This window comes from Phoenix dactylifera, chromosome 5 (assembly GCF_051530095.1).
Source record: "Phoenix dactylifera cultivar Ajwa chromosome 5, Ajwa_hap1_PhDact_Kaust_v1.1, whole genome shotgun sequence".
Lineage (NCBI taxonomy): Eukaryota > Viridiplantae > Streptophyta > Magnoliopsida > Arecales > Arecaceae > Phoenix > Phoenix dactylifera.
Genome location: NC_143194.1, coordinates 11,946,199 through 11,969,874, shown reverse-complemented (window position 1 = coordinate 11,969,874; position 23,676 = coordinate 11,946,199). Strand labels below are relative to the sequence as shown.

Sequence of the window (23,676 nt, the reverse complement as noted above, 5' to 3'; positions counted from 1 at the left end):
GATCCGGGGCAGAGGATATTTGTTCTTTATAGTTATCTTGTTCAGTTCCCGGTAATCGATGCACAGCCGCATGCTTCCATCCTTCTTTTTTACAAACAGTACTGGAGCTCCCCATGGAGACACACTGGGTTGAATGAACTTTTTATCCAAAAGCTCTTGTAATTGTGTCTTTAATTCTCTGAGCTCAGCAGGGGCCATTCGATAAGGAGCCTTGGAGATAGGTCCTGCTCCAGGGGTGAGGTCTATAGTAAATTCGACCTCTCGATCAGGGGGTAGTCCCGGTAACTCTTCAGGAAAAACATCCGGATATTCTTTGACTACCGGAATATCTTCTAGTTTGATTTCCTTTTGGGTATCCGTGACACATGCCAGGTAAGCCGTGCACCCCTTTCTGAGTGCTTTAATGGCTCGCAAGGAAGAAATGAAATGCAGTGTCGGCTTACATTGAGGGGGCGTATCGTCATTCTGAAAGAAGAATTCTGGTTCTCCTGGCATTCGGAATACCACTTTCTTATGGTAACAATCAATGTGGGCATGATACTGGGACATCCAGTCCATTCCCAAGATGATGTCAAAATCATGCATGTCCAGTTGTAGAAGATTTGCTTCTAATTCTTTTCCTCCCAAATGAATTATGCAGTTCTTGTATTTAGTATCAACTATCACTGTCTCTTGAAGGGGTGTGGCAACATGCAATGGTTCTATTTTCTCAGATGTGCAGTGCAACCGTTTGGAAAAACTAACTGACACGAAGGAATGTGTGGAACCAGAATCAAATAGAATAGAGGCATCAATCAAATTAACTGGCAGTGTACCTGTCACCACTTGGTCGCTCGCACTAGCGTCCTAGCGAGTCAGTGCGAATACTCGGGGGGTGTTCGTTGGCTTCTGGCCCTCAGTTGCAGGAAGTCTGGGTGCCCTCTTTGGGCAATCACGTGCCATATGTCCGAGCTGGCCGCATGTAAAACAGGCCCCAATTTTCTTCAGACAGGGCCCACTGTGATGCTTGCCACAGCTAGGGCAACCTCGGTTCTGCCTCTTTTTAATCATAGACCCCTTGATGCCCTTGGGCCTACTGCTCTGTCCTCCTGCTGACCTGGCCTTCGTCAGATCACCTCTTTCTAAGTCAGGCCTCATCAAGTCGGCCTCAACCTTCAAGGCCCGGTCCAGCACGTCTCTGTAGCAGGTGAATAGGTGAGAAGATATCCGAGATCTGATCCTGTACCTCAGCCCTCGCTCAAACCGGCTTGCCTTACTCCTTTCATTTTCCATGAACTGGGGGCAGAACCGGCCCAGTTCGTTGAATTTGTTGGCATACTGCAGGACAGACATATGCTCGGACTGCGTCAGTGTCAAAAACTCATCTTGTTTCATCTGGTTCACCGAGTCCGGGAAATACTCTGCATAGAACAGCCTCGTGAAGTCCCTCCAAGTAATCCTGCTGGCGGGGTATGCGGTCTCCATGGTCGTCCACCAAAACTCGGCGCTCCCCTTCAGCTGGGGGATGGCTAATCGGACCTTCGTTTCTTCGGGGAACTGGAGTGCTTGGAACATCTTCTCCATATCCCGAATCCATGTCTCGGCCGCTATCGGGTCCGGTCCGCCATCAAATACTGGTTGGTTCAGTCGTCGGAACCTCTCATAATAAGAGCTGGTTGGTTGTAGGGTAGCTAGCTGTATCTGCTGCTGCTGCTGAAGGAGCTGCACTATCAGCTGGTACATTCCAGCTAGATCCGCGCTACCTGCCCCAGAGCGTGGTGTATCCGGGGACTCGGAGCGGTAGCTAGGATCTGGGGACGGTGGCCTCCTATCATCCTCCATATCTTATAGTGTTTACTGCAACCAAAATTCAAAGTAAGGTCAATATACCCTAATAAGTCTCAACACCCTTAACTACCCGTTAACCCCAAATTTTATTGTTATATTCTTGTTAGTCCTAAAGCTCTGATACCACGAAATGTCACGCCCCAGATCCGGCTCCGTGACACGGCCGTGCTATTGCCGACTACTACCCGCAATAGCACGCAGCCTCGTACATGGTCAACAGGTAGTCAAAAGCAGTGTAACTTGTATATATATCAAAAGAAAGTATTACAACCCATTGGTTCGTATAGAGTACAGAGCTTCTACATAGTTTATATACACAAAAGTTTATTTATATCATCTCCAAAAATAAAGAAGCCCTGTTGCAAAAGAAAAATGCTTCTGGCAGCTGTCACTGGTGGTGATCTAAAAAAAACGTAAATGAACAGGCATGAGCTACACGGCTCAGTAAGTAATCCTGCATAATCTTGTCGAATCGACTTAAAAATACTAACCATGCTTATCAGGATTTGAAAAGCTGACATGTATGCTACTAAATCAATCATCATAATAAAATATCCATGCTGAGTAAATAAAACAGTATCCTACGATATCAAGAAATCAAGTAATATGCACATGTAGGAAAAATCGTGCCACCGGCATTGCCGTGGTCAGGCTCTTAAATGCTACTGCGAAGTCTTTCTTGGCCACTGGCGGGACCGGCTCAGTTATTAGGCGGCCACTGGCGGGGCTGGCTCAGTCATTCTCGGCCACTGGCAAGGCCGGTTCAGTTACATTAGGTCAGTAGCTCTTAAGAGTTCATAAATAATGCTCCGTATAGGTAGTACCTCATAGATGCTACGGCGAATTCATTAATGGTCACTGGCGGGGCCTGCTCAGTTATTAGTCGGCCACTGGCGGGGCTGGCTCAGTCATTATCGGCCACTGGCAAGGCCGGCTCAGTTGCATTCGGCCCGTAGCATCAAGAACCCTTAGGTACCCCTTGCAAGATGTGCAAACAACTAGAGGCAATTCATCATCATGCTTTATGCTCATGCTAATAAAAATTATGACATACCATTCCATTCACCTTACATGCATTATGAAATCTACATAAGCATGATTTATGCATAATCACCAATTATATGGCTAACACATGCCACTCATACACATGATTCATAATCCATATCTTAGGATATAATGTAATCTACTTATTTCGTAGGCATAATGGAAATCATAAAGCACATATAATCATAACTTGTATAACTAAAGCATGCCATATACATTCACCATTCACAGCTTATAATTTAGGGTACATGACCTATAATACAAGTATAACGGGTTAAATTTCATGCATGATCCATAAAAGATTAGGACAGGCTACTTACATACACGATTCACAACAAGATTAAAACAAGTTACTTACAGTAATTTGCCTTTCTCCTAGGTCTCCTGCGTCCTGGTGACGAGTCCTAAGTCACCTACAATCATGTCATAATAACAATATGTTATTTCCTTTTCTACCTGAAATTTAGCCCAAGCCTAATTCCTCTGTATTGGGGTCTTGGCTGGGCTCATAAGTCTTAATTGGCCTTCCGATTGGCCACTAAGCTTAATTCCCAGCTTAAATTGGGTTTAATTTTGGTTAAATTTATAGTCTGGCTTGTCCAGACTTAGCCCAATTTGATTGGGCTCGGGTTTAGTCAAATTTGGCTAAACCCTTTCCCTTTTTCTTTTTCTTTTTCTTTTTCTTTTTCTTTTTTTTTCTTTTTCTTTTTCTTTGGGCTTAACGGGTTGCGGATTCGGATTCGGATCCGACCCGCGAACCCGTTATCAGGTTTTCTTCCCCCCTTCCAGAGGCTTCCGCCTCTTCATCTCCTGCTCTCCTCTCTCTCCTCTCTTTTCTCCTTCGTCTCCACCGGACCCATGCCTCCGGCCGGCCCTCCGGCTCCCCTTCTTCTCCTCCGGCCAGATCTGTGGCCTTCCCCCTCTCGGTCACTCCCTCTCTTTCCCTCTCTCTCTCTCCCTCTTCTCTCCTTCGTCTCTACCGAAGCCCATGCTTCCGGCCCTCTCCTCCGGCTCCCCTTCTTCTCCTCCGGCCAGATCTGTGGCCTTCCCCCTCTCGGTCACTCCCTCTCTTTCCCTCTCTGTCTTTTTTTTTTTTTCTTTCTTCTTTGTTTTCGCCGAACCCTAGCTTCCGACCCTTCGCCCCCCCACCGGAACCCACTGTCTCCTCCCCTTCTTCTCCCGCAGGCGACCGGGGAGACGAGGCTCCCCTCCGATCCACTGACCGAGGCGGAGCTTCCCCCCGGAGCACCGGCGGAAGAAAGGCCGGCCCCCCCCCCCCTTCCTCTTCTCCGAAGCGATGCCGGAGAAGAGGAGGGGTGCCGGGAAGTAAGGTCGCGGCTGGATCTCCTCCGGGAGATCTCCCCCTGCTCCGACCACGGTGAGGTAAGGCCGGGGTCCAAGGATGAAGCCTCTTCGGTCCGGTGAGTTCATTCCCTTTCTTCTTCTTCTTTTTTTTTTTCTTGGTTCTTCCTTCCGGCACCACCACCTCTTGCCGGAGAAGAGGTGGCGGTCCGGCCGGGGCTGGTGGCCTTGTGGCCACCTCTGTTGCCGGCTCGGCCAGATCCGGCGGCCCGGGGCTGCCCCCCGAGCCCTAGGGTAGCCGCAGCCGAGGCTGCGGTGCCCTGCAGGCGGCTCGGCCCGAGTGGTCATCGGGCCTGGCCTTGGACCGCGGCCGTTCTCAGGCCGGTCCGGGGTCTATGGGTCCGGCCCGTGACTCTTCTCCCTTCTGCCGGTCTCCTCCTCTCTGTCCCATAGTTGAAACAGAGGGGAGAATACCCCACAGAGGGTTTCTCCACTCCCTAAAATTTTATTAAAAGGGGTCCATACCTGGTTTTAGTCGGTTTCAGTCGAACAGTGCCTCCTCTCGGGTAGTCCCCCCTTCCTCAGAGCTTCAGGGCTCCTTGGCCTTAGGCTCCAGGGCTTCGGCTCTCTCTCTCTTTCTCTCGTTCGGCGTTTAGGGGGGTCTGTGATTTGGGGTTGCCGGCAGAGGCTTAAATATTTGTTTAGAGGATGAAACCCCCCTCTGAGAGGTCCCATCCTCTCCTTTCCTCCATACTTCGGGACTGGCCGCCGCCCCCCCTGTCTCCGGCGCGCCGGCATCGGCTGCCAGCAGGGGATGCGGTAACCCCTCCCTGTCGGTCTTATCCCTCCGTTTTTTTTTTTTTTTAACATTATAACAACACTGCCCACAGTGAAATTTGGGCCCAAACCCTTAACTGGGCCCATTTCTTATTGGGCCTAGTAGGTTGTGGGCCCGGACATTACATTATGTACTAAATCCATACATATGTGGACTTTACATTCATTGTGAATTTTATAATTGGAGGTTAAAAAATATAAAGTTAAATTATTAGATGTATTCTACAAGATCTAAACTATTAAATTTAAAAAATTAAATATTTTGGGAGGTTCTGTATTTTGTATTTTATCTACAAAGAGCAAAATGCTAATTGAACCAAGAGGATAATTAGACCCATTGTGGATTACAAGGCCTCCTTGGACAAGTAGGGGTAGCATTCAGAAGCAAGAATTGTAATATCCTAGGCCAATTGCTCGTCAAAGCTTCTGGAGGTTATAACTTTCTTAGACAATATACATATATATTTTTAATTGAGTAACCCTTTGAGATCTTCATAAGTGGGTGAGACAGGGGTTCATCACACTCAATCATATTGGGGTACAATGATCTTAGGGGCTCAAAATGGATGTCAAAATTAACCTTTTAGTTAATTTTGTCCAAGGCTTTGACAAGGTGTATCTTCTAAATAGATATAAATTGTGGCAAAACAAAAAAATAATGTCAAAGTCAAGATCTAGCTCTTAAACAAATTTATTTTTATAACTTATTTACTATTTTAGAAAAATTGTAACCTCTTTCAACTAGAAGGGGAATCAGATATGAATTTCAAAATGCAAAATTTAATAGTATGAATAGATGATCTTTACTGAAACTAAAAAAATAATCTAGAGTCTACTCTCACCACTCTATTATTTTGTCTTCTTTTTTTTTTTTTTTTTTGCAATGTTCAATGTTAGCGGATTGAAGAAATTAGTTTCTTCTTTCTCCAATTGAATTAAGTTAGTACCGGAGCCCCGGATCCTATATCCAGACATACAAGCAGTATAAATTGATAGGAGAGAACTTTTAGTGCTCGAAGTAAAAGTATATCTCGAGCAATGGACGATGATGTAAAAGTACATAGAAGGATAAAGACAGAATGATTGCTTCTATCTGACAATAGATGATGATGTAAAAGTACATCTCGAGCAATTGGAGAAAAAGTCAACACAATTCACAAAGCTTGTGTCTCAATTGAGGCTTCGATTCTAACACCGCAACTTTTATTATAAAGCTATCTCCAACATCTAGTCATAATGACCGGTCATCAAACGAAGAATAAGATCAATCCATAGGAAAAAGTCCCCGCACTATAGCCTTTCAAGTTAAGGAACAAATTCAAATACTCGTGCATGATAAATCCATCAATGTGGAAAATTTAAATAACTAGATAGATCAGCTAGAAACTTATTCTACTATTTATGCATACTTGAATGTCCACAATTACTTTTGCTTGTTTAAAGCTTTCTAGCCAGGCCCTTGGTAAAATTGCAATATGAGAAAGAATGATATTTCTGATGTGATATCAAGTAAATTCAAAATTTTAGTCAAGGAATAGTTTTATCCTATTAGCTATTAGGAAGATTGATGAGTTAACTTGTCAGTACTTTGGGCAGATGTATGGCCAATCTATATAAGACTAAAGCAATGAATTTCATAAGTAGCCTCTCTCTCTCTAAGGATCTCTAGAAATGATCATTTAGTCTTCATAAAATAAATTAGAGGTTTTCATGAGAGCATCTGGAAGGAGAGCTAAAGCTTTTCAAAGTTGAAAGCATTAGTGAAACCAGTATGAAAGTCATTGAGATGGGAGACAAAGGTAGGATGAGGAAAGGCAAGAAAGGTGACAAGTCTAAGATCCGAAAAATTTTGATAGAATGAGGAAGGTAAGATGCAAAATAATACTAGACAAAGAAAATATTATGTTCCTTTTAACATCAATTGTTACATAAAAGAGAAGTGTGGAAAGCTACATCTGGAGCTACACTTGAAAGGAAAGAAAAATAATGAGGATGCCAAGTAAAAAAAAAAAAGGAACTTGACCCTCATTGTCACTGAAGTTGAGGAATTGTTTGAGCTCAGGCAAGTGGACACAAAGTTGACCTTAATGATGAGAAACCTTGAAGTAACAACTAGAGCAGACTCAAAGGAGGGGAAAAAAAAAAAGCTTCTACCTGAATATCCAAGCAAATTAAAGCATTGTCGTGAATCCTGCCAACTAGAAGAATCTATTTTTAAAGGTCTAGTTCAGAAACTAGAGCTATAGAATACTCCACATCTACATCCCTACCCTCTTGATTGGATTTAGAAGAAAGTTGAATTAAAGATTACTGATAGTGTACCTTTCTATTTGCTAAAGCTAAAGGTATGTTGATGAGATAACCTATGAAGTGGTTCGTCTAGATGTACGTCTGGTCATCTTTGGGAACCCCTATTTATGCGATCAGGACATGTTCTTCTATAGGCAACAATAAAAGTACAGGTTCGTGAGGGATGGAAAAGATTTTTTGATGAATGCTACTAGAAGAAGAAAATGTTGACCTTGTGATAGCTACGAATGTAAGATAGCTAGTTCATGTTTATAAGAAATTTGTTGTACTGACATTAAAAGAGCTAGATACTTCTCAGAAGAGGCTAAATTCATTAACAAAAGCTCTAATTCAAATTAGAAAGCTAAAAATTCCAGAAAAATCAATCACTGGAGGATCAATGTTTTTGATAGGCAGAAAAGGATCAAATTCCCAACAAGGTTAACTGGTCAGTCGCATGAAAAGGAAGTAGGAGATTCCCCATCCTTAATTTTAGTTTAACAAGACCCTTAATTCTCTAACAAATAGAGCTTTGAACTAGGAGGATCACTAGATCTATTGTGAGATAGAATAGCTATTTAAGATCACATAGCACATTAAAATTACTGAAGACCATAACCTTTTTTTAAAAAAATTGAGTAATTTTTCAAGATCTATGCAGATGAGAGAATCCCAAGGTGTTGGTGCTTCTTCCTAGCAATGGGCCATCATGTTGTTTGGTCCTCATAGCCGGCCAAACCTACCTTCTCATGAATTTTGACGAGCATATCTTCGAATTCAAAGGAAGTAGGCAAGATCTAGCTCCAAGACGAATTCATCCTAATGTAAATTATTTATTATTTTAGAAAGTTCCTAACATGTTTTATCAAGAAGAAAAATCCAATCCATATCATAAAAGTGGTGACTTCACTAGTATAAATAGTTAAATATGGTAATTTATTCATTTTTAATAAAATCAAAAACAAAAAGAACCTAGAACTCTACTGTTACCACTCTTTTATTGTATTACTATATCCTTTGAAAGGTTTGAGATGAGTGGAATTAAAATTTCCTCTTTTTCTCTCTCTGATCATGGAAACATAAAAACCAAAGTTTTTGATATTCGTTGTTTATAAATTAAGTTGTCTAAAATCAGTATATTGTATTGTACTGGAAAATTATACATACATACATATACATATATATATATATATATATATATATATATATATATGTAGGTATATATATTATATATGTATGTATGTATGTATGTATATATACATATATGTATATGTGTGTGTGTGTGTATGAAGGTTTGTTGTCCAGCCATGGCTTAAAAATCTTTTGTTAGATATGGTTCACTTAATGAATTGGGTCTTACCCCAGTTATCATCTTATTCTCTTAATTTCCTGTTTCATTATAAACATTTCAAACACATTTACCCTGACAAAAGTAATAGTCAACATATGCACTTGGTTGCTTACAAACGAAATAATTATTCAGCATGCACTACAGCAGAAGATATTATTCAGCAATTATGATTTCAATGAATATATACATTGCGACATTTTTATTGTTTTACTTTGAGCATATCACAATGAGATAACAACAGTGGAATATCAATGCAGTCTTGAAGTCTTACGTTAACATGGTATAGCAGCTTAAACCCCCTGAGAAACCCAACATGTTTTGAATTGAGGAACTTGAAAGCTCAGATCAAATTTGCAATTAACATTGAAATATAAAAGTCCATGATAATTAGGAAAGTAAAAATGTCTAAATAATTGAAGAAATGTGATTCTTAGAACTAAATTATCTAAAAGATTAATTACATATTTTTAAGTATATGTATTCAAAAATAATATTATTTAAAACACAGAGGCTTTTTTGTTATTTGAGAAAGAAAAGAAGAAATTGCAAGGATTAATATCTGCAAAGAGAAAAAAGAGACCACATAGAGGCCATCAGACAGAGATACAATCTTTGAGGGCTCAGCTTAACTAGATTACATCTTTGTTGCATAGGTTTATCCCTCCTCAGATAAATAACTACATTTACTTGAATATTTTACATAAGTATCATGCTTTTTTTAATGAGCTTAATGATTTTCGTATTCTTAACTTCTTAGGTTTCTATTTTTTTCTTGTAGGTTTTTGATACTTTATCTACTCGTAGAGATGATGATACCATCGACCCCTAATAATTTTTATTTAGGAGTTTTATATGTATATTTTTTATATTTTTTGAAGCACATTGTAAATATAAATTGACAATATAAATGTAATTATATTTGACAATAGGAATATTTTAAAAAATATATTTGATTGTGACATGTGTATATGGCTTTTGTTGTGTATATGTTTGGATTTGTATGCAAAGTTTTAAATTTTTTTTAAAATAATTTTTTTAAAAAAAATTAACTCTAATACTGCTTTAAAGCGTTGTTAAAATTAGGATTACCGTTGCTTATTAGCAAGAAACCCGAAGAATTAGCGATGCTTTAAAGTGTTGGCGCTTTTTGAAAGCGTCGGCAATTTAATTTTCTACTCTTACATAGGCGACACTTTACAAAGCATCGGAAAGCAAATTACAGACGCTTCTAAGCGTCCGTAGAGACCTTAAAAAGTGCCGGTTATGCTTCTTTTTCTTGTAATGCATAAAGGAATTCAAAATATGGCATGAAAACCCTCATTTTCCTCAGTTTAATCCTTCTAAGTAATATGTGAAAAAAAATAATGAGGCAGGTAAATTGGGTATCTACATCATCACTTGCTTGAATTTGTCAATCGAGTCACCAAGTTTCCAGCTTTAATGAGATCTTGAATAAAATGGTTAGTTCGCTAATCCACATATCTGAGTTTTATGCAATCCGAGCCAAAGATTAACTCAACTCGAAAGGCAGCCAAATCAACTCAATGAATCAAGTTTTAGGTTAACTTGATGAGTTCTAAAACATTATGCGTGGAATTCTGAAGGGTCATCAAGGTTCAAAGCACTGCAGTTTCTCCAGTAGACATATAGCTCCTGTCACCGGCATCCTGCAGTCCCCGCAAATAGATGAGAAGAAACCAACAAACCTAGTTCTGTTGCTCGACACCTACCAGACATGAGAGACCACCAATACTATTAACCTCCTGCTGTGGTCTTCCCAGAGATCTCGCATGTTCACTCATTTGCCTGCCATTGTTTCCTTGCCGCTTGTCCGCTTTCATTTCACATCTGCTCCCCAACATTTTAATTGGGAAGGTCGACAAAATTTTGGATGCTATACTCATCTCTCAGAGCAGGAACACTTTTGATAGAACCATCAGACCAACAATGAACCCCGGTAATGGATTCTCTGGTGTACCAGCTCATTGAGTTTTACTGAGTGCTTTGATGCTTGTCTCCCCTACTAAAACTAAACTAGGCTAACAGGCACCTCAGACAAAATGATTCAGGTCTCCAGATGTTGTTTCCATGCTCCCTTTTCACCTACAAAGCAATTCTCCAAGAATCTGAATGGGACTGCTCTTCACTAGTGCCAATGTCATGTACAACATTGATAAGAGAGACATTAGCAGTGTTAAAATATAAACTGTCCTTTGAACTGCTGTTAAGAGTATTATGTTTACTTGGATACTACCTTACTCTCTCTCCAGTCAGTATCTGATCATGTGGTAATAATTTCTGTTGCATTTTCATAGTTCCATTTGCAGCTCTAACAAAGATTGTACAGTGTACTTAAGTTAGCTCTTGCGAACTCTGAACATCTCAATAAAATAATAACCGCAGCATAATTTGAGTCAGTGTAGGCTGTGACCAACAACACCAACACACTCTACCTTTCGAGCTGGCTAGACCCACATCATCTACTTGTGAGGTATTAGATCATGGAGAGGCTTCATGGAGCTTCACACTACCGATGTTGAAATAATGCCAAACTGCACAATTTGTTATATGGTACACATCAACCAACAACCAAGATATCAAAGCAATGATGGCCAGCCTGGAGATCAAGGATAAACTTTAACAGCTATGAATTTTCACAAAAGAAATAAACACATTCCAAGTACTGAAACTGAGTGCAAGCAACACAAAAGAAAAAGGTTTTGAACAACATAAGTTTCTACTCTTTGAATTCAAGACTAGATATACTCATTCAGTCGTTTTCCAACATCACATTGTATTGTTGATTACACCACCCTTCGACCCTTCATAGTTAGAAAATTGAGTACTTCAAACTAGGTCTAAATCTAAGAGAATTAAGATTTACCAGAATTTTTAGTGTCAACAACAGTTGTTACAGTTCAACCATGTCTTGCTAGCATTTCTTTGCGGCTAAATGGAAAATAACTTTCCCTTGTATCTCCCCTCAAAACCACAAAAGACCCAGAAACCATCCCATGTAAGCTACCTCTCTATGGCATGGATTTCTCAATCACAGAAGCTCTATTTACAGGAGAAACTCAAATGCTTGCAAATACATCTGAGTAAGTGAGCATTAGAACCACTTGGTGAAGGAGCTTGGTCCAGCCTCTATGTGTGCACCGATTGGGACAATAACCTGCCATGGTTGTGCTCACCTTCATAAGTAACAATAAGCATCGAGGGATCATCCACACACCTTTCAACATGCTTTCTTGCAGGGCAGCCTCTCATGCTGCTACATTTATAATATCCCCTGCATGAATTCAGAAGGATAATTTTTGGAGGTTAGGCTGAGCTTGAGAATTACTCAAGAAAAATTTAAATAACTAGGTTAAACATCAGTGAATAAAAAAAAAAATTTACTATAAATCTGACTACTTCCAATACATACAAGTAACTATGACTGTATCTTAAAACATCAGTTAGAAAACTTCTACTCTGAAGGAATCCATGGCTAGCCTTCTAAATTTGCCATTGGCAAGCAGGCAAAAGACAGCAGGTAAGGCAATTGCTTGCTCGTGTTGTTTTTCCATCATGATCAAATACTTATCTGGGATTTTACAGTGGCATTTGGCCTAACCTCTCCGGTGACAAACATTTGCATTGAGGGAGATAAAGATATCAAGGGAGCTTCCCATCATGGATCTAAACAGCTAAGGCAATCCTGTTGCAATTGACAACATTCTGGAGAAGTAAATAGCTTAAACCTACTTTGTAGTAATATTCAGTGAAATGTCAACCTACTTGTTCATCAAGTCCTCTATATACTAGAATGAGCAAATCCCCAGCTCATTCATTGCATATCAGTAATCAGTGAATACAACAACTAATGGTCTTTACTGAATCGAAATATCATGAATATGACAGTGTGAAAAATGAGTAAATCATGAAAATAGAGACCGAGCCACGAGTTCTACATAGCGGTGAAAGTGGGCTAGATAATATCTATCTAAATCTGTTTCCATATCCAAATCTACCTAAACATAGATACAAATTTAAGCATCCAACTAATATCTTTATCCATAGATACACAGATACAAATTTAAGCATCCAACTAATATCTTTATCCATAGATACATAGATACAAATTTAAGCATCCAACTAATATCTTTATCCATAGGTACATAGATACAAATTTAAGCATCCAACTAATATCTTTATCCATATCAATATCCGTCAAAGAAAAACAAGTCAGGATATGCATAGACAAAACCAATCCATATTTGAATGTCCGATTCTAATTGTAATCCTATTTAGTCTTATAAAGTTCTCATGAACTTTAAAGGGAAATCATTGACAAAATTAACATGTTTTCAACTTAGTTTACCTTCCATATAGTGGTATCTTTGATTTGGGGGTTCATAAAGTTAACTATATGATTTATATCAGCATTTATATTCATACTATTAATATCCAATTTTTATTCGTATCCGTTCAAAACAAATTTGGACATGAATTTGAGCATCCTATTAACATCTGTAGATTTATCCGTATTTTCAAATAAAAATAGATACAGATATGCATATACAGATATCCTATCAGCATCCAATTCATTTTCAGGCATAGATCCAGAATTACGATGTCAAAGTTACTATTGAAGGCGAGATAACTTCCATAAATTTATGCAAAGGAAAACACAGAAGCAACATGAGTGCATTATTTACCTAGGATGAGGAGAGCCCTTGATTGGCTTCTGTCCGTACTTCCTCCATGAGTATTCATCAGCTGGGATATCAGAAAGCTTGTTGCTGATGGCAGGCACCTTAATAGATCTCCTCACTCTTAGCTTCCTACAAAAAAGATTCGACGATGAGAACTATTAATCCAAAACCAGAAACAATGTAAAAAGCCAAAAGAATGTAAACCTAATTTTAAAAGCCTAACCTTTTTTTCGAGCAATGACACCTGCCCGCAGTGGCACATCTGCCACTCCCATCCTCCCCTTTGCCAATGCACCTCCTCCTTGGAGGCTGGTTCAAGTTAATTGGATTGGATGATTCTGGCCCACTGATCAGATGGAAGGGCCTCCCATCCATGCTTGCCACGCTTCTATCCACACTTAGGGATGACAAGAAGGACCTTGAGGATGATCCAGTCGCCGTGCAACTAGAGTTATCGAACTTAAGATTTATTCCATTATTGCTCCTAGAATACATCTCACTCTGACATTTAAACTGCTGCTGAATCTGAAACTTTTGGTTGTTCTGCTGCTGTTGGAGGAAATGGAGGTGGGTGGAGGGAGCTTGTAAGCCAAGTTGGAGAGTGCCTCTAGAAGCAGTATCCTGATCCAATGCAGGATTCTCAAGGAACATCCTTTGCGGGATTTGTTGAGGGATTTTGGTACTAGAACCTAATTCTCTTACTGGGAGTTCTATAGGATCTCTTGGGAGGAGCTGGAGAGGAACTGGAGAAGGGATGGGCCTAGATACTATTGGACTATCTAAAAAGATCTTATGATTGAAGGGTGAAAGAGCTTTGTTCAACCTCCGGACCCTTGCATGACCAGCTTCACTGCTAAGCTTGGAAACTACTTTCTTAAATTTAGAAACAGCCTCTTCAGTCTCTGCCACTAGATTTCTATATAAGCGGAGTTTGTCTTGGGACTGAGATAGAAGATCGAAGACCCTGTGGCAGCTTTCCACAGCCGTCCTATTCGCTATTTCCACCTCCTCCATCTCAAAACAACCCTCAAAAAAGCCCCAAAACTCCACGAAAGCTCAGCACCAGGCACTTCAAATAACATCCAAATCTCAGGCCATCTGTTAGCTGTCAGCAACTCACTGTGGATGCTGAACAAATTGGGGGAGAAAAAAAAAGCAAACCAAGATAATATTTTGATGAGTTTTCCACTTTCTTCTAGTTCGAATCAGACAAACAAAAAACAGGATTGGATCCCTCGCATGCGAGTTAGACAGATTATAGGGGGAAAATAAATCTAAAGACTTGGCTCCAGATAGCTTCTAAAAAAACAAATTTTAAACCCTCGAAATCCTAAGAGCTCCGAAAACTTCAAATCCCTAAAACAAAAAAGCATCGGGAAGCTTCAAAACTAGCTCAGAAGGCAGATCTCCAAAAACCGATTCAAAAAAGCGACGAGAAAGAGAAGAGGAGGGGAGACAAGATGAGACTTTTGACGATTTTAATCAGCTCAAATCCTAAACAAAGGTGAAATTCTGAATACGCTGTATGAAACTTCAAACGAAGAAAGACCAAACCAAAACGATGGATTGAAGATTTCAACACAGAAATCAACCTTAAACTCCCAACTCAGGCGGAAGAACGGAGAATAAATAAGCGCTCAGGGAAGGTTAACCTCGGTTTGTGGCTCGGAGAAAACCCTAGATTTCGGGCGCCCCCTTCGCTCCCGCGGCTGCCGTGGGATCTCAGGGTGTGAAAGCCAAGAGTCTTGGCCGAAGACTCACCGGAGAAGAAATATTTCTCTCTCTCTCTCTCTCTCCCCCCTCTCCCGTCACATAATAAAATACCTCCGAGCACTGGAGAAAAATAAAAGGGAAAAGGAAACACAGGGACTTCAATAATAATAAATTCCAGAGAGAGATACGGGAGAATATAAGTGGCAAATGAGAGATACACACCCCTTCTCGTGTATTGCACACCACAGTAAAATCTCTACCGCTGATCAGACCAATCAGACGGTTCAGAAGAGAGCTTTTTTGATGGAAACGAACGCTCCGTCATGGATCGGACGGCTGTGGGTCCCAGCGGGAAGACCACGTTAATTTCTTTTCTATTTTGGCTTATCTTAATTCGGTTGGGTTTTTAGGTAATTAATGGTTTTGGCTTCATTCGACTCGCTTTCCCTCTGAGGGTTTGGGGCCCACCAGGGGGTTAAGCCTGGGGTGCGCCCCTTCAGGTGTTCGTCGCGTGGTGGGGCGAATGGGAGGTGGACGCGTTTCCGTGAACGGATACGTGTCGGTTGGCTTGTTGACCGGGGCAGGCTTTTGCTCGGAAACTGGGAGGTGACAGGCCAGAGTGGGGCCCGCAGGTGGCAGTGGGTCGTTGACTCGGGGGGGACCATGGTCACCCGAACGGGTCTGAATTAATGGTGCGGACAAAATTGGCAGCGTGGGTTAGCACATTGGCTTTTAATGGCCTGCTTTCAGACTTTTAAAAACGGTTTCATAAGTATTTTTCATTTTTATATAAATAATTTAATATATACTTTTTTTTAAAATTTAGAATTTATTTTTGCATAGTAGGATAGTTCAAAATCTATAGTAAATTTTCATTTTGCAGCAAATGTAGATAATGCAGCAACATAGGCTCTATTACAAGAAAAATGTCCCCAAAGTTTTATTTGGAAGAATTTGGCGACCGGGGAGAAACGAAAGGTCCACAGTGGAGAGATCTAAGAGCATCAGGGCTCATGGAGCCTACTCTTGTGGATGGAAAGACTGGTCTCGGGTAGGAACGAGCCTCGACTCAATGTCACTCTCATGCTCCTCCTCAACTTCCTCGCTATTTTGCTGCTATAAAAATATCGCTAAAGCCTAGGTGTGCAAATGGGTCGGGACGGACGGGTTACGAGTGACCTCGATCCAACTCAATTTTTTGTTCGGGCCCAACATCCAACCCGGTTCTTTATTTAGGTCTTAATGATAGACCCAAACCCAACATAATAGAAGATTGGGTCGAATCGGATCAGATCGAATCCACGGCTAAAATTTCTTACCCAACGGATCATTCAGGTTGGGTTGAGTCCATGTATAACCCAATCCCAACCAAAATAATTTGGATCCGGGTCGGGTTCTGTTTGGCTCCAGGTCGCCCCTTATATGATGAACCATGAGAATTTGATCCAGTCCAAATTTTACTACAACAGGTCTAACTTGGCCTCATTAGACTAAACTAACTATAGGATATGTCATGCCCTGAACTTACAGCGTAATAGATGTCGTATACCTGTACGGCATACCATACAAGTATGCAAGGCTATAGATCATATCAAAGCAATAATTCTTAAAAATTAATTTAATCAAAATATTTTACAAATAATTCTTACAATCAATTGTTCTAAAGTCACATAAGCTAGCATATGCTTAATTACTATTTAAATAAAATAAAATATTCTAACTAGTCTAAATAGTCTAACTAGAACTCAAAAAAAAAAATTGAGAATATCTTCAGAAGATCTAGCACACTTCCCCAAGTCCTGAGCAATCATGAATCTATATCTAAAAAATAGAGAAAGAAAAGTTAATGAGCTACACTAGCCCAAAAAGTAATATAATACCCCAAAGTGGGGCCAAAGCATGCTAAATAAATAAGTAGTTAAAGAGCAAGATATTGACTGAAAATAAATCAATTTTCAAATAATACATATATCTCTTTTGAAGTTTATTATTATTTTCATAAACTGATACTAGAAACCCAATATCAAGCTTTGGCTAGGTAACCTAATGGCATGGATTAGAATGCACAAAGTACTAAACACCACTATTCTAATCACCTGTGGTTCGGTGTCCAGATATCACTATTTTAATCACTAATGGCTCGGTGTCGAAACTAGTTTCCCAGATTACAAGTTGATAGGAACAATAAATAATCTCCATTGGTAGGGCCAGATTATAGTCGTGCTAAAAATATATACATATAAAACAAAATTTTTATAATTTGCTCGATCATATTTTCTAAATTTTATAACATAGCAGATAACATATTTTAAAATAGTTACTATCATAACAATAACATGCTTAACCCGTTTAACTAAGTATAAGATATATATCTTAATCAAATTTAATAAATTAATTATTATTTTATCAAGAATTTGAAAAATATACTTTGAAGAATTAAGTTACAACACATCATCAATTATAATATCTCTTGCTTTAAAATTTGACTTCAAGCAGGCGAGTCAGGTTCACCTGTTTTAATGTTGTTAAAAAAACATAATCAATTTTTTTCATTATTTTCTAGTCAAACAAGGTCAAAAATTATAATACTATTAGAAATACAGCCTTATGCCCAAATCAGATTGGTTAGGTAGTAGTGCCCCGACTGTCCGGATTGGTCTAAACTGGTCAAGATAAGCTATGTTTAAGTGGCTCAAAAATATAAGGATAACCAAATTCTAGAAGATACCTAAAAGGCTGGGGGTACGGTCAGGTATGCTACCCAAGTATTGAGGCGGTGCATGGCTTCCACCTAGGGTCAAGTTGGATCTAAGCAAAAGAAGAGTTAGGGCTTTGAACTAAGATCTCTAGGTTTGCTTAGAGGGAGAAAGGGGCTTAGAGAGAGAGAAATAAGAAGAAGAGAAAGAATCTCAATTCGGGTTTAATTAGGAGTTTGGATTTGGTTGTTAATGGTACGGGTCAATCTGGATTAATCATTATGTATGGCCCATGAGTTAGGAGAGAGAAAAGAGAATTTGAGAAACTAATCTATAAGCAAATAAACAAATAAAATGAATACAGAATTTGAGAAGGAAGAAGAAGGTAGAACAGAGAGAAGAAGGGGTGAAGAGATGGGAGAGAGAAGAAAGAAGAAGGTCCAGTGGCGGCCAGGCCTTGGTGGTAGGGGGTCGACGTCTAGCCGACGGCCGCCATCGGCGGCTGCGGTGGCCAGCGGCGACTACGGTGGCTGGTGAGAAGGGAGAAGCCAAGGGCAATCTTACTTTGGATCGAAATAGAGGGGATATCTCAACCAAAGGAAAAATGGAGAAGAAAGAGGGAAGGGAAGCTTACCGATAAGTCGTGAAGATGGTGGATCTTGGCTGAGGATAGTTCGGTCCGGAGGTCTTAAGGTGTTGACGCTCGGAAGAATGGCGACAAAGCTTGGCCCAAAAAAATGGAGCAATCGGGGCACACAGGAAGAAGAGAGTTCGGTAGTGGCACTCAGTTGATAGGGTGTGGTGGCCACCGGAGAAGGAAGAAAGGGAAGAGAGCTTATGTGTAAGATCGAGTAGAAGGGACTTGAAAATTTGTAGAAATTTTGGGAGAGGTGATAAGCTTAGACGTCGCACCTGTCCGTGATCCCGGCAGCGGGTTAGCGAGACCCAATGGCCGATGGTTGTTCGAACGGTCCGCGGAGTCCATAGTAGCTACGGTTACTGTGGCTTATCCGCTCAACCGAAGAGGAAGTAGAGGATCGCGATCGTGATCGTCTGTTGCAATCTTTTCTTCTCGCTGAAGCTGGTTGGGCTTGCCAACTTCAACCCAAAATGGTCTATTTTGGGTTGGGTCTCACATGATATATTTTGTATTGTCTTGGACAAACTCACCTGATTGGGCCTATTTAAATTATAGCTCATGCACAGCCAAGACTCAACCCATTGACTTTGTCAGGCTCTTAGCCTTGACTGCCTTGCCTAGCATTTTAAAAATACTTCTTCATGTTGTTATTATGTTATAGCGTGATTCATGCTTTTTAAATGTAAGCAATTAGCACTCATTATTTGGCATACAATAGTGGGGCTTATTGGAAATCAATTTAGAGGAGAACTCTTCTTGCCAACTTTATTGAGCAATTACATTGTGTAGTCTTCTCTTTGTGCAATTTTCTCATAAGAATATATGCTAACAGTGTATCCGGATTCGGGGTTGGGACGGGTCGGGACATAGAGTGAACAATTCAAAATTGATCCAAAAAATAATGGGTTAGGTCGGGTCGGATCAGAATTTAATAAACGCAGATCCGACTCGAAAAATAGAACGGGTCTAATTAGAACCCGATCTGGCCCCATGGATCTTTTAAAATAGATTGGATCGGGTCTAAGCTAGTCAAGTCAGGTCAATCCAACCCATTTGCAGCCTTATTAAAACTATATTTTCTTGTATAACTAAAACTTTACTTAAAAGCAATGCCAAGAGGCATCTATTTTGTGCATATAAACAATTGTCCTGCCAAAGCAGATAGTGGTTGGTAACTTTTGGGATTTGATACAATGTATAAGTATGGATGATTATTAAGCTGCAGTATTAATGTGCTTAACAAACTTTTTGTGCACAAGAAGCATTTCGTTTCCTTGATGCAGAACCCTATCCTTCGACGGTAGAGGAGAATGCTTAATTAGTCTAACTTTTTTATAGCAGGACAGCTCATATGATATCATTTTTTCCCCCATAAATATGACATTAATTGGGACCATAAGTTGATGTCATCCTGGTAAAAAAGATGTAGGTTATATTAGTTGTTTGATAAATTTATCCTCATTTTGGATCTTGCTATTATTGTTTGACACTTTCTCAACCAATAAGAAGATGACATGGTGCATGATTTGGCAGCCTTGAATCATAGCAATCCTATTATATTAATCACTCTTCCTCTCTTCTACCATTGTAAATGGGGAATGGAATAATGAATCAAGTGATATGGCATAGCAATCCTATTATATTAATCACTCTTCCTCTCTTCTACCATTATAAATGGTGAATGGAATAATGGTGATATGGCATAGCAACATTCTTAGGGACCATTTGGCATGTTACAGCGCGTGCACTTGCAAGGCAAGCCAACTCTCTTACTTTGATTTAGGAAGATCATCATATTCAATATGCACCACTTCAACACCACTATAAAGATGATTGGACAAGATCCAAGAGTAAAATCTATTATACTGGAAAATCGAATTGCATGTTAAATTTCTGAAAGTCATAACTTAGTTGTACGACGCCCAATTGAGATAATCTTATCTTTCAAATTAGGTAACTTTTCAAGTTCTATAATATGGTGCCCTCTTTAAAGGGTACGATATATTGAGCACTCAGGGCTAGATTCTATAATTTGGCTTTCGAAACAAACCGGTCAAACTAAAACTTTTTTCTATTTTTTTTTTTGACTAGGTATATCCATCAATCTAGGAAGAATTAGACGAAGCGGTTGAAGACAAAATCGATATAGAATTCAAGATCTATCTTATGTAGAATTTTTTCTCTTCGTATTTATTTCCACTAGTCATATCGGTTACCAAAAAAAACAAACAAAAAAACTAGTTATATCTATTTTGGAAAATCTGAGTTCTATTTGAACTAATACAAAAATCTAATACGAATTGTGCTGGGATGAACCTTACTAGTATAAATAGAGGCTATGTATCTATGTTTGTTTTTATCAATTAGACCCTACTTTCATTAACTCTTCTTTTTTTAAAAAAAAATTATTTAAGAGATTTGAGTTCAACGGATTGAGAGAATTATTTTTTTACTCAGATTAGATCATATTTAGAGGCCCACAACTAGGCTGCAAGTTGCAGTCTCAGCTCAGATTCGACTTGTACTAAGTTAGCACATGGCCAAATTATTTGCTTTGGACAAGTTATAGGGGTTAGTGCTCGAGACCTAAGCCCTATCCAAGCCTCGAACTCCTCAGTTTCTTCCATGAACATCCTCTGAATACGCACCTCTTTCCCTATCATGCTCGCATTTAGGCCTCTTGCCCCTCACACATCCCCTTAGCTTGCACCTCAATACCTCATCCAGTCTCCTATCCCTCGCGCACCCCCTCCACTATTACTGGGGCGGCCCAATGCATTTGGAGACTTAAGGCGAACTCACTAAGAGAGGCTTTTTTTTTAAAAAATGATAAAAAGATTTAATAAGTACAAAATACTTTAAAATTTTATTTAAAGTAAATCTTGTGCTGATAGTTCTTCAAATTGAGCATCACATAGAAGTTTCATAAGAGACCGCTGGATTTGAGTTGCAACAGCAGCAACTCTGCATGTGAAAACCAAGTATGAGTTAGGCAAAAACAACAAGCAAACACTAAATGGAGAATGATATGTATTTTACTTTGTAAAAAACTTCAAATCAGGAACAAAAAAATAGCACAATAATCCTATCTAAAAGCATTGGGCCCTAAAATGCATTGGATCGCTGCTACATTTTCTATGAACAGATTACTGCAGCAAATTAACAAACATCCGGTGCACCAACAGTAGATAGCTTTAAACAAGGGCCTAAGAGATGAGCACTTTAAACCCCAAATCACGGTGAGAGCACAAGAAAGGCATTAATCCCACGATACTTACCTTGCTTGTGCCTGGATCTAGCCAATCCTTTCTTTTCGAGTGTTGGCAACACCACCACCTTAGTTCTTCTTGCTCCAACAGCTTCACCTTGCTTGTGGCCGGCCCCCTTCTCGACGGTGGGGCACTGGGTGCACTTGGTCTTGAAGATCTTCTCCCCGGCCTTCGGATCGCCGGGAGGATCCTCCGTGAACGACGCCATTTGAGGTCTAGAGGGTTAGGATTTGCTTCGCTTCTCACACGGTAAAGACCGACTGCCACTCCCCTGTATACTTGTGTTCGTTGAAATTATTAAGATACCCTCGCTAACTCTTAAAATGGTATTGGTCACCTATTTTATTGTAATAAAAAATTTGAAATGTTAGGGGTATTTTAGAGATAAATGATCGTTCTAAAAGCCTGGGCCCGGGTAGCGGGGCCTTTCTTTGGGCCGGGGCCTTAGGCGGTCGCCTATTTCACCTAAAGGTTGGGCCGGCCCTGCACCTTCATCCTCTCCGTACCTTGCACCACCAATCCTATAGGTCAACTACTATAACTAAAATTGCAATGCAACTTGAGTTGCAGTGCAATTCAACTATAAGACTCCAGGTAGCCCCTTAAAGTAGATGCATGGGGGGGTTGGCTACAATGGAGCTGAGCTAAGTTCAGTTCTGGATAACTTAGGATCAATTCATTAAAAATTGGATATTTAAATTGAGCTAAGCTTGAACCAAGCTCGACAATACATGATCATGTTTGACTTGTTTGCTAACTGAACAAGTTAATATTCCAAGTCTCAGCTTTCATTTACTTTTGCCAGCTCAAAGTGTTCAAGCATATGTGTTTGTGAGCTAAAATTTAGATGAAGTTCCATACTATGTCATTTTGTAATTGAGAACAATGTCACACATGTTACCATTGTAAGTCTGAGCTGCTCATGAAGCTTGGTTTATTTCAATCCTAGATGTGGATAGTGATCGACTTTTGCTAGTTAGCAAAACGTAAAATAGTTATAGGATGTTATTTCTTGAACCTCTTCATAGTTTATTATTATTCTATATTTTTGTGATGGGTTTTATAGAAAATTTTGGCCCAAGTTTAGCTAGCTAGCTCCAATGGTGCATAAAGCATTCAAGAGCCCAGTGGATAGTAAGTGCCAACAAATGAATGCATAATAGAAAAGAAAACCTTCATTTCTATTAGCCTTGATGAGCCTAATGGAAAAGAAAACCAACTCTTTTTCCATTACATATTCATTCACGTTAGAGCACAACCAAGTCCTTAAAAGAAAACAATAAATACACCACAGCCGTCAAATTGGCGAGGCCTGTTTCTTGCAAGCTCAGCAACTCCATTCAATACCATTGGTTCCAAAAGCTACAGCCAACTCGAGTATAACAATTTGCAAAGCGGGGGAAGGAGGATATGGCATTCTTGTAACGATGCTTCTAGTTATCCTTTGTTCAGCTTGGGTGGAGCAGGTGATGCTCTTCTAAATGAGAAAGATGAACCTATAATGGCTTGGACACAAATATGTGTTGTAAGGAATGTCAACAAGAAGCAGCAGTTTTAACCCAAACCTAGTAACAGCGGCATGCACAGGTCAAGTTGAGTCGGTTTGGAGATAAATCTAAAATCGAACCGATTAATATTAGTTTCCTAAAATCGAAATTTAAACCAAATTGACCATCTACAAAATCTGCTTGAAAGCGATCCGAGAAATTTAATTCGATTCAGGCTAAATAGGCTGAGTTAAGTCTGGACATAAAAATTGATATCATATAGTATTGATGTTCAATGGGTTGGACTAAGTGCAAACAAATAAAAAAAATATTTTGTATACAATGGGTTGGACTAAGTGTAAACAAAAAAAAAATATATATTTTGTATACAACAGAGAATATAAGAAAAAAAATTTAAAAATTGAAATACATGCATATGGATTTAGATCGGGCTAGATTAGGTCAGATTAGTTTGAATATATATTTATAGAAATACTTATGGATCATGTCATTTTGTTTGA

The 23,676-nt window shown here is 39.7% G+C and overlaps 2 protein-coding genes across 4 annotated transcripts; both read right to left on the bottom strand.

Moving 5' to 3' along the window:
- Positions 1-846: 846 nt before the first annotated feature.
- LOC148703379 (uncharacterized) lies at positions 847-1,821 on the bottom strand. Its single transcript, XM_088722959.2, has one exon. It carries the CDS (start codon positions 1,819-1,821, stop codon positions 847-849), a length of 975 nt encoding a protein of 324 aa, XP_088579085.2.
- Positions 1,822-11,368: 9,547 nt separating this feature from the next.
- LOC103716572 (protein WRKY1) lies at positions 11,369-15,232 on the bottom strand. Of its 3 annotated transcripts, none has more exons than XM_008804614.6 (4): positions 15,003-15,232; positions 13,574-14,478; positions 13,354-13,479; positions 11,369-11,942 (listed from the first exon to the last, which is right to left on the bottom strand). In XM_008804614.6, the coding sequence occupies exons 2-4, from the start codon at positions 14,362-14,364 to the stop codon at positions 11,798-11,800; spliced, it is 1,062 nt and encodes a 353-aa protein (XP_008802836.4). In that variant the 5' UTR covers positions 14,365-14,478; positions 15,003-15,232; the 3' UTR covers positions 11,369-11,797. The 3 variants fall into 3 exon arrangements, with proteins under 3 accessions (XP_008802836.4, XP_088577780.2, XP_088577778.2); XM_088721654.2 differs by having other exon boundaries at positions 11,369-12,353; positions 15,003-15,175; XM_088721652.2 differs by having other exon boundaries at positions 14,943-15,151.
- Between the last annotated feature and the right edge of the window lie 8,444 nt (positions 15,233-23,676).

Bases quoted from the DNA above. Each gene is read 5' to 3' on its own strand.
- LOC148703379 (XM_088722959.2), bottom strand. From the start codon at position 1,821: ATGGAGGATGATAGGAGGCCACCGTCCCCAGATCCTAGCTACCGCTCC.
- LOC103716572 (XM_008804614.6), bottom strand. From the start codon at position 14,364: ATGGAGGAGGTGGAAATAGCGAATAGGACGGCTGTGGAAAGCTGCCAC. The intron at 13,480-13,573 runs GTTAGGCTTTTA...TCTTTTTTGTAG, and splicing joins TGTCATTGCTCGAAAAAAAG to GAAGCTAAGAGTGAGGAGAT. The intron at 11,943-13,353 runs GTAAATAATGCA...GAATTCATGCAG, and splicing joins AAGGGCTCTCCTCATCCTAG to GGGATATTATAAATGTAGCA.